A 14816-nucleotide genomic window follows, 5' to 3' on the forward strand; every position below is an offset into this window, starting at 1 on the left:
CACCTGAACTCCACCCACCTGAACTCCCCCACCTGAACTCCCCCACCTTAACTCCCCCACCTTAACTCCCCCCACCTTAACTCCCCCCACCTTAACTCCCCCACCTTAACTCCCCCCACCTTAACTCCCCCCACCTTAACTCCCCCACCTTAACTCCACCCACCTGAACTCCCCTCACCTTACCTCCACCCACCTTAACTCCCCCACCTTAACTCCCCCACCTTAACTCCACCTTGTTTCCTCCACCAAAGACGAGACCTTCATGTTAGAAGCAGAGATTGAATGATTATTTATGATCAGTGAATTATTCAATTCATGGAGAGGAAATTAAAATCATAACTTAATCCTCTTCCTCTCCTCTCTTCTCTTCTCCTCTCTTTATCTCCACACATCATTTTTTGCTGCCTCGTCAGCTGCCTGATTAAATGATTGATTGACTGCTGACACACACACACACACACACACACACACACACACACACACACACACACACACACACACACACACACACACACAGGTGACCTGTAGAAGGTGACACACTTAAGTTGTAAGATTGTGTTTGATATTAATATTTTGTGCGTGCATGCGTGCGTGCGAGACCTTCTAGTGTGTGTGTGTGTGTGTGTGTGTGTGTGTGTGTGTGTGTGTGTGTGTGTGTGTGTGTGTGTGTGTGTGTGTGTGTGTGTGTGTGTGTGTGTGTGTGTGTGTGTGTGTGTGTGTGTGTGTGAGAGACACCCTGCATCTTAAATCATTTTTATTTAGATCATGATTTACTGGAGTCAGATGTTCCTTATAGAGGTGTGATGTAACTCCACATGATCGACCAACAGGAAGTAGATTATTGATTTGACTGCTGATCATTAACGGGGTGCATCGATCGATCAGTTGATTGAACATTAATCAGTAAACCTTCTGATAATTCTAAGTTCACAGTAATTTTGTTATTATATATTTTATTGTTAAGTTCCTGAAATATGAACACGTTAGTTTTCTTTCTCTTCTGTGTTTTAAACGGTTTGAAGAACAACAGAACCGGAGAACCTCTGATGTTCTGCTGTAGAACAGAGAACATCAAACCCTCAATCCAGTGTTTGATCCTGGATCTGTCTCCAGCTAAATGACCTTTGACCTCTCTGTCTGCTTATTCACTGTAACCCTGACGCTCTTCACGGATACATCAGGGATTAAAACCGGTGATGAGGTGATGAGGTCACTCGTCTGTCTTTAGTCCCGTCAGTGACATCATGGTGTTCTGTCTCCTCCCCTTTCTCTCAGGTGTAAGGCGGTGATTGACAGCCGAGGACAGCGAATCAGCTGCAGCCATTTTGTGGTGGAGGATGGCTTTGTGGGAGCGGAGCATAAGAAACAGGCCACGCCCACCAGGTCAGAACGGACCAATCATCATCGAAGCATCAACCCCACACCCTAGCAACCACCAACGATTTAATGATACCCTAGCAACCACCAACGATTTAATGATACCCTAGCAACCACCAACGATTTAATGATACCCTAGCAACCACCAACGATTTAATGATATCCTAGCAACCACCCGATTGAATTATACCCTAGCAACCACCAACGATTTAATGATATCCTAGCAACCACCAACGATTGAATTATACCCTAGCAACCACCAACGATTTAATGATATCCTAGCAACCACCAACGATTGAATTATACCCTAGCAACCACCAACGATTTAATGATACCCTAGCAACCACCAACGATTTAATGACACCCTAGCAACCACCAACGATTTAATGATACCCTAGCAACCCAACGATTTGATGATACCCTAGCAACCACCAACGATTTGATGATACCCTAGCAACCACCAACGATTTAATTATACCCTAGCAACCCAACGCTTTATGATACCCTAGCAACCCAACGCTTTATGATACCCTAGCAACCCAACGCTTTATGATACCCTAGCAACCCAATGCTTTATGATACCCTAGCAATCCAACGCTTTATGATACCCTAGCAACCCAACGCTTTATGATACCCTAGCAACACCAATGCTTTATGATACCCTAGCAATCCAACGCTTTATGATACCCTAGCAACCCAACGCTTTATGATACCCTAGCAACCCAACGCTTTATGATACCCTAGCAATCAACGCTTTATGATACCCTAGCAACCCAATGCTTTATGATACCCTAGCAACCACCAACGATTGAATTATACCCTAGCAACCCAACGCTTTATGATACCCTAGCAACCCAACGCTTTATGATACCCTAGCAATCCAACGCTTTATGATACCCTAGCAACCCAATGCTTTATGATACCCTAGCAACCCAATGCTTTATGATACCCCTAACCACAAACAAACAGTTAAGTGATAACCTTCCAGAAGCCTCATTAACAACACTCATAACGATAACTGATAATAAATAAAGTAGTTTCTCAGGCAGGAACTTAACGTCTGAGAGGTAACGTCAGGACAAAACGTTGTACCCTTTGATCTCATGGTAACCTGTCTGTCTGTCTGTCTGTCTGTCTGTCTGTCTGTCTGTCTGTCTGTCTGTCTCTCCAGGTTTCTCTCCAGAGCTGTTCTGATAACTGACGGTTCTATTCTGCCCGGTGACTCTGACCAACAGGTAGATCTCGTTAATAAAACTCTGTCATTTGTTTATTTTCTCCATTAGTTTGATGTTGTGTTCGCTCTTTATTATCATTATTATTATTTTTTTGGTTATAAATTGTAATTGTGAAGGTTGAGTGGCAGTTTTTCCTTGATAAACTTAAATTCGGATAATCTTCGGGTAAAGTTCAGGTATACTTCAGGTAAATCTCAGGGAACTTCAGGTAAATCTTTTCATTGTTATCTCTGGTAACGATTTAATGACCGTACGTTAAAGAAATGGAAAATATATTTTGGGCTCATTTTAAATATGAAATCATCAGTTAAACTCACGTCTTTGCTAAATAGAAAACAACGGAACTAATTAAAATCAAAACATTTTGACCGTGTTTCAGTCCAAGAAGCTTCAGGTCAGAGGTCACTGTGTCCTTCTATCCTAGTGCATTATGGGATTTATGTTAATGAATATCAGAGAAGTGAGGAAAAAGATCTGAAAGAAAGTCAGAGACGAACAGTCAAATACATTTTAGAGTTAAAATCCATCCGCCTGAACACACACACACATAGATCTTCTGTGTGTGTGTGTGGTGTGTGTGTGTGTGTGTGTGTGTGTGTGTGTGTGTGTGTGTGTGTGTGTGTGTGTGTGTGTGTGTGTGTGTGTGTGTGTGTGTGTGTGTGTGTGTGTGTGTGTGTGTGTGTGTGTGTGAGAGAGAGAGAGAGAGAGCCTGCAGTGTTCAGTAATAGGATGAGACTAATCTGCTGTTCAACACTCTGAGGAGGTTCCTCATTAACGATGTCTGTCTGCCGTCAGGTCTCCATGGTAACGGTTCCTCCAATAGCAGCAGGATGTCCGGGGGTGAAGATGGTGGAGCTCTGTCCGTCCACGATGACCTGCATGCCGGGAACATGTGAGTCCCAAACCTCCTCCGTAGTTTAACTTCCATCTCGTTTCATATAATAAATAAAATGAACATTTAAGATCCGGAGACTGAAAATCCTCCAGAGAACCTTGAGAACCCAGAAACACTGATTAATGACCAACCCCACACACACACACACACACACACACACACACACACACCACTGGATGTGTGTGTGTTCCGCCTGTCTAACCACCATCATCATCTTCTTCTCTCCTGCTGCTGTGTTGTGATTGGTTCCTGAGTCAGTGGGCCTGAACGCTTTAAACACAAACACCCTCAGTGTTCACGTCCATAAATAAAGTCGTATGAAGAGTCCTGACGTCTCAGTTTGAAAATGAAAACTTTATTGATAAGGCTTTTCTTTCAGTTGGTCAGGTTTTGATGAAGTGAGAGTGTCGCTCTCTCTTCTTGTGACACCAACGACCTTCATCCTCTCTGCTGCTGCTTTGTGTTGTGGAGGTTCTATGAGGTTCTATGAGGAACCCGACTCCTGTCTGGTTCTCACATCCTGAGAGCTCGTTGAGCTTCTCTAATTAACAGACACGCGCTTTTATTGTGAAAGGTAAGAACAGAAGGACTGGATCTGGTCTGTGCTGACAGTGTCAGTGATGAGAGGATCAATAAAGTTTCATACACTGAAGTTAATGGGTTGACGTGACGTCTGTTCTGATTGGTTCACTGCTTCATTCACAGTGTGATGCTGAAACTGACCTTGTTTAGTTCAGTGGTAGCTTAGCAACCACCAACAGTCGGTTCAGTCAGTGGTAGCTTAGCATCTGAACTTAACAACTTTTCATCAGCGTTCAATAACGATTACCGACACTCGTTCGGTTGCCGTGGGAACCAATGACCTCACAAAGTTGTTTATTGAGACTTGTATTCCCGTCTGTCGGTAGATTTGGTCCACCTCACCTGTCAGGCAGTTGGCTCCGCCCACGAGGATCTGTCGCCGGTGGTTACCAGGATGTTCCGCACGCCACAGTCACATGACCAAGGTACACACACACACACACACACACACACACACACACACACACACACGTAAACGTTGGTCGTCTGTTAGTTCGTTTGATGAAATGGTTCAGAGCTTTGAGACGCTGAGATTCTCCTGATGATGTCATCATCAATCATAAACATCTTTAACGACTCAAATCATCGTAAAGGTTCACAGTGTCTCATTGGAGAAGCTACAAGGTTAGCTTAGCATCGGTCAGAACTCCATTCAGTAAACGGGTGATTTAACGGTTGTTAGCTTGACAAACCACAAATTCACCTCTCTACTAATCTCATTTATTTAATGTTTACTGCAATTATACCAAAGAAAAGGTGGTTAGTTTAGTTTGGGTTCATGTGGCTGCAGTGAAGCAGATTATATCTATAATATATATCATATAATAAATATTATATATAATATTATAAATAGTACAATAAATACACATACTATACAACTACACAGACAATAAATACACATACTATACAACTACACAGACAATAAATACACATACTATACAACTACACAGACAATAAATACACATACTATACAACTACACAGACAATAAATACATACATACAACTACACAGACAATAAATACAACTACAACACACAGACAATAAATACACATACTATACAACTACACAGACAATAAATACACATGCTATACAACTACACAGACAATAAATACACATACTATACAACAAAATAAAGATAGAACAGGAATAAAAATATGTGACTATATGTAATTAATGTAATTAATGTGACATTTTTGTGACATTTTCATCTAACAGAGACATGTAAGTCCTCCGTACTCTTCATCTCTCCTCTTCATCACCTCTATGTCCATGTCTAACAGCATGCTCCACACAGGAAGTAAAGCCCTGTGGTTTGAGTTAACAAAATAAAAGCCTCTGGTGTGTAACTGTGATGTCTGTTTATGCAGCGCCGCCTCTAACATTTAATCTGAAATGAAGAAGATGAAGGTGTGTTTATGAAATGTAGGTAAATCAGCACTTGAAGGGGGCGGAGCTAAAACCCTGTCTGTCACCTGTCTGTCTGTAGAGAAAGGCCCGTCTGTCCTCTGGTGTCTGTACTTCAACATGGCCGACGGTTCGGGTCTGGAGGTCGAAGGTCACGACCTCCCGTCCAACGTGTTCGTGTGCTCCGGACCTGACGGAGGTCTGGGTCATGAACACGCCATCAGACAGTGTGTGTGTGTGTGTGTGTGTGTGTGTGTGTGTGTGTGTGTGTGTGTGTGTGTGTGTGTGTGTGTGTGTGTGTGTGTGTGTGTGTGTGTGTGTGTGTGTGTGTGTGTGTGTGTGTGTGTGTGTGTGTGTGTATCTTTTCTAACCAAAGAAAGAATGATTTTATTCCCGCTACAGTTAGCATTAGCATGAAGCTAATCTGACGTTAGCGTACGTTTACCTGTATCATAATTATTGTCTTTAGGAGACTATTTTCTAAAAAAGATAAACCACTAAAAGTCACATGACACGTTTTAATATAAAACATAAACGGTTTATTGTTTCTTTATTGTTTCTTCTCCCTTCAGGCCGAGTCGATCTTCAAGAAGGTTCTTCCTGACGAGGAGTTCTGTCCTCCTGCTCCGAACCCTGAGGACATCATCTACGACGGAGACAACACCTCCTCCACCGCCGGAGAGGAGGAGGGAGGAGAGAAGAAGGAAGGAAAGGAAGGAGGAGAAGAGAAGGAAGGAGAGGAGGGAGGAGAGAAGGAGTTGAAACAGGAGGAGGTGCTGGAGGAGCAGAGCCTTCAGACGGAGGAGTAACGTGTTCATCTCCAAACCTTCCACAGGAGACAAATCCTCCCATGCAGTGCATTGTGGGTTAAAGAGGCCTTCATTTATTGTTTACATTGTTTATTGTTGTTCTTTCCGTCTTATTTAAATATTGTCAACAGTTCGTTCTGTGGAAACATTAAAGCTTCAACATGAATTCAAACTGACGTCAAACTTTATTTAAACAAACTCAAAATTAACAAAACAAATTTAAAGAGAAAGAAAATAAAAAAAAATATATATTCAAGTCATAAAATATCTTTAATAAACTCATAGTATAGCATGTCGTAATTTAATTAAAATGCTGCCCCTGAGCATCCTCCTACCCACAATCCCCAGGGAGAGACACAGATGCATGATGGGAGGCTGAAGGGCAGACATGGCCCCAAACACGCCGTTAAATGTCGGTCCTGCTGCGTCTCAGCTCTGAAGGTGAAGAAGAAGAAGAGGAGCGTTTCCATGGCGACGGCTCAGAGCTAACGGCGCTAACGCAACCTTTCAGCTCATTTACATAACAATTTACATTACTGTATTAATACATCATGTTTTATTACATCATGTTTTATTACATCATGTTTTATACATCATGATGTATTAATACATCATTTATTAATACATCATGTTTTAATACATCATGTTTTATTACATCATGTTTTAATACATCATGTTTTAATACATCATGTTTTAATACATCATGTATTAATACATCATGTTTTAATACATCATGTTTTTTGTACATCATGTTTTAATACATCATGTTTTAATACATCATGTTTTATATTACATCATGTTTTAATACATTATTTTTATATAATCACTTTATTTTATTACATCATAAATTAATAAACATCTAATACAACAACAAACACCACCAGAGGTTCTCCTGACTGATCCAACGTTGTGTTGCCATTGATGACAGGCTGTTTAAACTAAATCAGAACAGGGGACACAATAACAACTAATGAACTAATCCATGTTTAATAATCAGCTGTTAAACATTTTTATTGTTCAATAAAGGTTAAACATAACTAATAAACATGATCTAATCTAACTAATAAAAAACTAATAAACATAATAAACATAACTAATATAATTATATTATAATAAACATAACTAATAAACACAACTAATAAACACGACTAATAAACATAACTAATAACATAATTATATTATATAATCATGACTTTAATAAACATAACTAATAAACATAATAATAAACATAACTCTAATAAACAACTAAACTAATAACCAACTAAGGTTGACATGATAATATAACTAATAAACATAACTAATAAACATAACTAATAAACAAACTAATGCTCACTTAAACATAACTAATGAACTAATGAACTAATAAAACAACTAATAAACATAACTAATAAACATAACTAATTAAATAACTAATAAATGAACTAATGGGAACTACCAGACACACTAATAAACAGGACTAATAAACATAACTAATAAACATGACTAATAAATATAACTAATAAACTAATAAACGACTAATAAACATAACTAATAAACATAACTAATAAACATAACTAATAAACATAACTAATAAACTAACAACTAATAAAATAAACTAACTAACAACTAATATAACTAATAAACACTAATAACTAATAAACAACTAATAAACATAACTAATAAACATAACTAATAAACATGACTAATAAACATAACTAATAAACATAACTAATAAACATAACTAATAAACATAACTAATAAACACACTAACTAATAAACAACTAATAAACATAACTAATAAACATAACTAATAAACATGACTAATAAACATAACTAATAAACCTTACTAATATAACTAATAAACATAACTAATATAACTAATGAACATAATAACTAATAAACATAATAATAAACATAACTAATAAACATAACTAATAAACACTAATATAACTAATAAACATAACTAATAAACATAACTAATAAACATAACTAATAAACACAACTAATAAACATAACTAATAAACATAACTAATAAACATAACTAATAAACCTTACTAATATAACTAATGAACATAACTAATAAACATAACTAATAAACATAACTAATAAACATAACTAATAAACATAACTAATAAACCTTAATAATATAACTAATAAACATAACTAATAAACCTTACTAATATAACTAATAAACATAATATTCAACCCTCAACAGAGAACAGACTCTGCCTTCAGCTCAATGAAGGACTTCGTTAAATAAACTACCAGCTGTAAAGAAAGAAGAAGGTAAAGGAAGAGAAGAGTCAGATAAAAGACTTTCACTGTCCATAAAGGAATATATAACTATATTATATATTATAATTATAACTCAAACACATAAAACATAAATCACATTAATACAACGTTTTAGGAAAACAAGATCAGAGAACTAGACATTACTGAGATTTATGGATGTGATGTCACAGTCACGTATTATTTACAGCAGGGAGTCAAACTCATGTCAGTTCAGGGGCCACACAGACCAGTAAAGTCATCGCATAATAACGCATAATAACGCATAATAACGCATAATAACGCATAATAATGACAATATTTCTCTCTGTTTACAGCATTGGTGAAGGTTTTTGGATGATAAACCCTATTTTAAGGTCTTTCTACAATAAACTAGAAACATAAAGACCAAAAACTCAGACATCAGCCAAATAAACTTCTCAAGATCTAAAAAACATTTTAAATGTACTAACTAACATTTCTACATCTGTAGTTCTCTGTACACCTGAGCTGACTCACCACAACATACAGACAGACGTGGGAGCTGTTAAGTGGTTGCCTTGAGAATACAGAATGTATATATATATGTATACATTGAACAGTTGGGGCAGTGCAGGAGCCACAGTTCCATCAAACCAAACTCTTTGTACTGAAGCTGCTGATTGACATTATATTGCACAATGTTCAGTGTCAAATATTTCAACAGTACGTTTTCATTTTCACAGAACTGTTCTTCAGGATGCAAAAGTGTCTGAAGTGTCTCACATGAAGTAGGTCAACTCACCGATTCATTTCCTCCTGAAACTTGGCATCTTTTACCCCCACAAGTGCATCAACATCAGGCTTCAAATCCTGAGTAGCAGCCAATTTAAGAATATCATTCAAGTGCTTGTGTGCTTGTCTTGTTTCTGTGATGTTCATTACAGAGAACACTTGTTCACACAGGTAGGTGGTCCCAAACACGCTCAAGACGTTTGCTGCCTGCAGGGCTGTCAATGTGGGGTATCCTGGCAAAAGATACAATAAGATAAAATGTGTCCTTTAGATCCTGATCACATTGTAAGTCAGTTATCTCCAGCTGCATGTGGACGGGCAGATCTGCAGCCTGAGCTGTGAACTGGGTCTCAAGCTCACCACAGACCTGAAGCTGCTGCTCAGACTCCAGCAGCAAGTCCGTCATTGTGTCTTTGTAGAGACTATGTGAGCAGTAACTCCTCTTCTTAGATGAGGAAAGGAGCAGCTGTGTCTCCCACAAAGTCAGCTTCAGCTTAAATGCTGTCATAATACTGTGTGACTCTCTTACGGCCTTGCAGCATCTGGTTCAGGTTATTCAGCTGCTCTGTGATCTCCACCATCAGTGCAGGTCCTGCAGCCACTCTGGGTTTTTAGTTCATGCACTGGTTTCCCCTCTTTCTCCATCAACTGTCCAGTTTCCTCTCGTAGATCAAAGAAACGCTTCAGCTTAACCAGCTTACCTCAGTGTGGTCTGGTGGCCACAGGTGATGTTCATCACTGAGGAGGTGATTCAGCCTCTGGCTGGATGAAGGTAACAGTTTGGACACTTTCATGACGTGATCCATGTTAACGACCAACAAAGCCTGCTGCTGCAGAACACAGTGACATGTACAAACACTCTGTCCTCCATCTGCAGCTTCTACTTTCTCCCTCAGTGATGGAGAGCCGTCTGTAGCCACTGACACCCGGGCCGGTCCACTCCGACCCGGTCCAGGTGGTGTCTGTCATAGGTACCAACTCAACACAGTGACTGAGCCGGTTGAGCAGCGTCTGTATGTCAGTGCTCATCGACTGCTACTGAAGATGCTACAATGACTTTATGCTGCTTTTGGCTCCAATCTGCTGAAAGACCAGCAGTCCTACCGGCACAGTGTTCCTGTGAGGCTGATGTTCTCACAGCTCCCCTCACATCCTCTGTCCTTACAGCAGACCTGCTCATTGTTCGTCCCGCGGGATGGTTCTGACCGGCCCGCTAAAGATTACATGATAATTAGAAGATAAAACATGTTTTCTAATTATCTTATGAGTGGACTAAAACCGCATTGCTTTTATTTTGAAGCCCATTTATTCTCACAGTGCACGCGATCGTGCACGTCAACTGTGCACGTGAAATGCGTGTGATTGACAGCCTGTCTTCCTCCGTGTTTTAGTAATAATAATAATAATAATAATAATAATAATAATTCATTTTATTTGAGGGCGCCTTTCAAAGCACCCAAGGTCACCTTACAGGGCAGTTTAAAAACAGAAAACATAATCAACAATCATAAAAAACACAAGAACAAAATACATTGAACAATTTACATAAGTGGGGTGAGATGGGTTAGATGGAATATGTCAGTTTAAAAAGATGTGTTTTGAGACGAGACTTAAAAGTGGAAAGAGTGTCGGAATTACGGATGTCAGGTGGGAGGGTGTTCCAGAGGTGGGGGGCAGATCTGCTGAAGGCTCTGGACCCCATGGTAACCAGGCGTGCGGGAGGCACAGTGAATTGAATGGAAGAGGAGGACCGGAGAGTGCGGGTGGGTGTGTTGGTGTGTAGGAGTTCACAGATGTATGGAGGGGCGAGGTTGTGGAGGGCCTTGAAGGTGAGGAGCAGAATCTTGAAGTGGATGCGGGTTTTGACCGGGAGCCAGTGAAGCTGCTGAAGGACAGGGGTGATGTGATTAATGGAGGGGGTTCTGGTGATGATGCGGGCGGCAGAGTTCTGGACCAGTTGGAGTTTGCGGATGGACTTGAGGGGGAGACCTAAGAGGAGGGAGTTACAAAAATCGATGCGGGAAGTGACCAGGGTGTGAACAAGGATGGCTGTGCTATGGGGTGTGAGGGATGGGCGGAGGTTGATATTGCGTAGATGGTAGTAGGCAGACCTGGTGATGTTATTGATGTGTGCTTGAAATGATAGTGTGCAGCAGTCAGAAAAGGATGACACCCATGACTGCACTTAACCTGATGTCGGGTTTGGAGGGGGAGACTGAGGTGTTGTCGAGGTGATGGAAAAGCTGTCTCCACCCCTGAAACATGCCAACATGTGGGCTCATGCAGAACCAGCTGTGTGATGGCCCAGAACAGTGATCCGTTCCCAGGATGGGGGTGATGTGAGAGAGCATGGTGGAGTCTGCAGCACCTCATCAGGACACTAACCCCAGAGATGAAGAAGCACCTGGACGAGGAGGATGGAGGACATCCAGAGAACCTGGAGGGAAATGAGACATTGATCTTTTCTTTTTGCATCAGTTCTGAACACATTAAATGTTGATGATATAGGATGTAAAGTCAGACCTGGCTATGTTATTGACACTGGGACACTGTTCTTTACACAGTGACACAGTTTAAGAGACATGTCTTGTTTATTTTGTCGAAAGATGATGGAAAATGTCTTTAGAAACATGCCAATCCTTGTTTCAGAATAGCTGATATGAAACTCAAAAGTGATCCCTTTGTTATTAAAGTGACTGAAAATGGTCAAATGAGTGCAGCACCTCACTAACCCTGACCCTGTAGCACATGCTGTGCCACACACATGAGTACACACATGTAGTAAACACATGTAGTACACACATGGGACGAGGAGGTGGAGGACATCCAGAGAACCACAAGGGAAATAGACACATGATCTTTTCACACATGTTCTAAAACATGTAAAGTTTACACATGCATGTAAACACATGTAGTACAAAACTGGGACACATGTAGTAAACACAGTGTACACAGTTCAGTAGACATGTCTTGTTTAGTACACACATGATAGTAAACACATGTTTGTATGTTACTGTGTCTGTAGCACACATGTAAACAAATTGTACCCCTAGTAAACACATGTATTGTATTGTATTGTATGATGTGATGTCACAATGTAGTAACACATGTAGTACAACATGTAGTACACACATGCCCTTAGTATTAATGTGACTGAACATGAGTCAAATGTAGTACACACATGTAGTACACACATGTAGTAAACACATGTAGTACACACATGTAGTACACACATGTAGTACACACATGTAGTACACACATGTAGTAAACACATGTAGTACACACATGTAGTCCACAGCCAGTACTTTAGTGTTGCTGTAGCCTCTTGGAAGCCTCCCTGACCAGTGTTCTTCTCGTCTTTTCATCCATGTTGGAGGGACGTCCAGTTCTTGGTCATGTCACTGTTGTGCCATATCTTCTCCACTTGATGATGGCTGTGTTCACTGTGTTCCATGGTGTATCTAATGCCTTCTCCTGGCTGATACCTTTCAACAATGAGGTACCTCTGGTGCTACCATGGCTTTTGCTGTAAGATGCAACTAAGAATGTCAGGAAAATCCTTCTAGAACAGCTGAGCTTTATTTGGGATTAATCAGTCACTTTAAATGATGGCAGGTGAGTACTGACTACTATTTAACATGAGTTTGAATGTGATTGGTTAATTCTGAACACATCCCGTTATAAGAGGGTGTGCACACTGATGCAACCACATTATTTCAGTTTTTTATTTTTCCCCTAAAAGATTTCAGTTTGTTTTTCAGTTGAATTGTTCTCGTTATAGGTCACATTAAAGTGCCGACATGATTTAACTTGGTCTCATTTATTTACATCACAAAAACATGGCATTTTAACAGGAGTGTGTAGACTATTTATATCCACTGTATATATATATATATGCACACACACATATGCATATATATATACATATATACACACACACATACACATGAGAGAACAAACTGAAGACAAAATGTGATTTTAATCGTTTTATTGTCAGAAAATCTTGATGCAGTTTTTACAAACGGCGACCACGACGACCTCCCTTCCTCCTGGTGGAGTCTGACGGGATCGGAGTGACGTCCTCTGAGAGGAGAGAAGAGGAGGAGGAGGAGAGAAGAAGAGGAGGAGGAGAGAGAGGAGGAGGAGGAGAAGAGGTCAGTTCAGGTTTGATTTTTCAGAGAAACATTAAACTTTTTATTAATTTTCTTTCCAATTGTTGAACTTTCAGATTTTGAATGAAATCTGAATTCATTTATTTTGTATAATAAACTATGATCTAAATATTAAACAGGTTTTATTTTAAGTATGTTAGTATTTATAGATTCTGTTCATAAAAGAATGAAGTACAATGTCTAAAGTACTGCACTTATGTACCATGTTGAGGTACTTTTACTTCATCTCAGGGTTACACTTTACATTAAAACACATGTGAAGTATAAGACGTAGTACTTTACACTGTAATACACAAAGTTTAAGTACTATAAGATGTATGGCAAAAACTGATTTATAGTACTTTGTACATTCTGCATAATGAGTACTTGTAATACTCTGAGCTGATGGTACTTGTAGTACTGAGCTGATGGTACTTGTAGTACTCTGAGCTGATGGTACTGGTCAGGATGTTGATTGATGGTAGGTTTTATGATTCCTTTAGACTGATGGTACTTGTAGTACTCTGAGCTGATGGTACTGGTCAGGATGTTGATTGATAAGAAAAGGTTTTACTGATTCCTTTAGTACTGGATGAAGTCTGATAATAATCTAAACGTCTGCAGCAGTACTGATCCGTGTACAAGTCGTAGTACTTTGTACTGATCCGTGTACAAGTCGTAGTACTTTTACTCACCGATGCGTCCGATCTTCATTCCAGATCGAGCCAGAGCCCTGAGAGCAGACTGAGCTCCGGGGCCGGGAGTCTTGGTCCTGAAACATCAATCAACAATCAATAACAGTCATAAAATAATGAATAACCAACAGTCAATAACAGTCATAAAATAATGAATAACCAACAGTCAATAACAGTCATAAAATAATGAATAACCAACAGTCAATAACCAACAGGACTCCTGGTTGTTGTAGTTATTAAAGCATTGATGCGTCTGCTGATTGATCGGTTTTATTCAACGTGAACATGTTTAAATATTTTATCTATTTAGTCTGAAGACAGAAAACAAACTTAAATATATTTAGAGAGGAGATCAAAACAAACTGTTTGATTTGTCGTCTGACCTGAAATTAAAACTAAATGTTCTCAATAATCAATAACCAGACATGTTAAACTCTCAGCGGTCATAATTCCGTTCCTCCCTGAAGGCATCACGCGTCTCGTTTAGTTCAGTTTGAGCCGCTGATGAGTCTGAGATGATCAACGTTTAGGATTCAGCTGATCAGAACAGATGAGGTCATGTGACCGATGTTCTGACTTCATCTTTAAGAGAAGTTATTCATTATTAAGTTATTAATTATTCTAGATGAGAGCAGGATGTGAGG

General features: G+C 39.5%; 1 protein-coding gene and 1 long non-coding RNA gene across 2 annotated transcripts in view; one reads left to right on the top strand and one right to left on the bottom strand.

Annotated features, from left to right (window-relative positions):
- chm (CHM Rab escort protein) overlaps nucleotides 1–6457 on the top strand; it is a 13725-nt gene extending 7268 nt beyond the window's left edge. The window contains exons 12-17 of the mRNA XM_054625484.1: nucleotides 1276–1383; nucleotides 2549–2612; nucleotides 3408–3504; nucleotides 4416–4514; nucleotides 5576–5724; nucleotides 6066–6457. Coding sequence (XP_054481459.1) covers nucleotides 1276–1383; nucleotides 2549–2612; nucleotides 3408–3504; nucleotides 4416–4514; nucleotides 5576–5724; nucleotides 6066–6302 — 754 coding nt within the window. The 3' untranslated portion in view covers nucleotides 6303–6457. The remainder of the gene's footprint in view (nucleotides 1–1275; nucleotides 1384–2548; nucleotides 2613–3407; nucleotides 3505–4415; nucleotides 4515–5575; nucleotides 5725–6065) is intronic.
- A 6842-nt stretch (nucleotides 6458–13299) lies between these two features.
- On the bottom strand, nucleotides 13300–14327 carry LOC129113273 (uncharacterized). The gene is made up of 2 exons (XR_008532390.1): nucleotides 14173–14327; nucleotides 13300–13409 (listed from the first exon to the last, which is right to left on the bottom strand). It is a non-coding gene; the product is annotated as an uncharacterized LOC129113273 (long non-coding RNA).
- Nucleotides 14328–14816: the final 489 nt, after the last annotated feature.

Source organism: Anoplopoma fimbria, chromosome 24, assembly GCF_027596085.1.
Source record: "Anoplopoma fimbria isolate UVic2021 breed Golden Eagle Sablefish chromosome 24, Afim_UVic_2022, whole genome shotgun sequence".
Lineage (NCBI taxonomy): Eukaryota > Metazoa > Chordata > Actinopteri > Perciformes > Anoplopomatidae > Anoplopoma > Anoplopoma fimbria.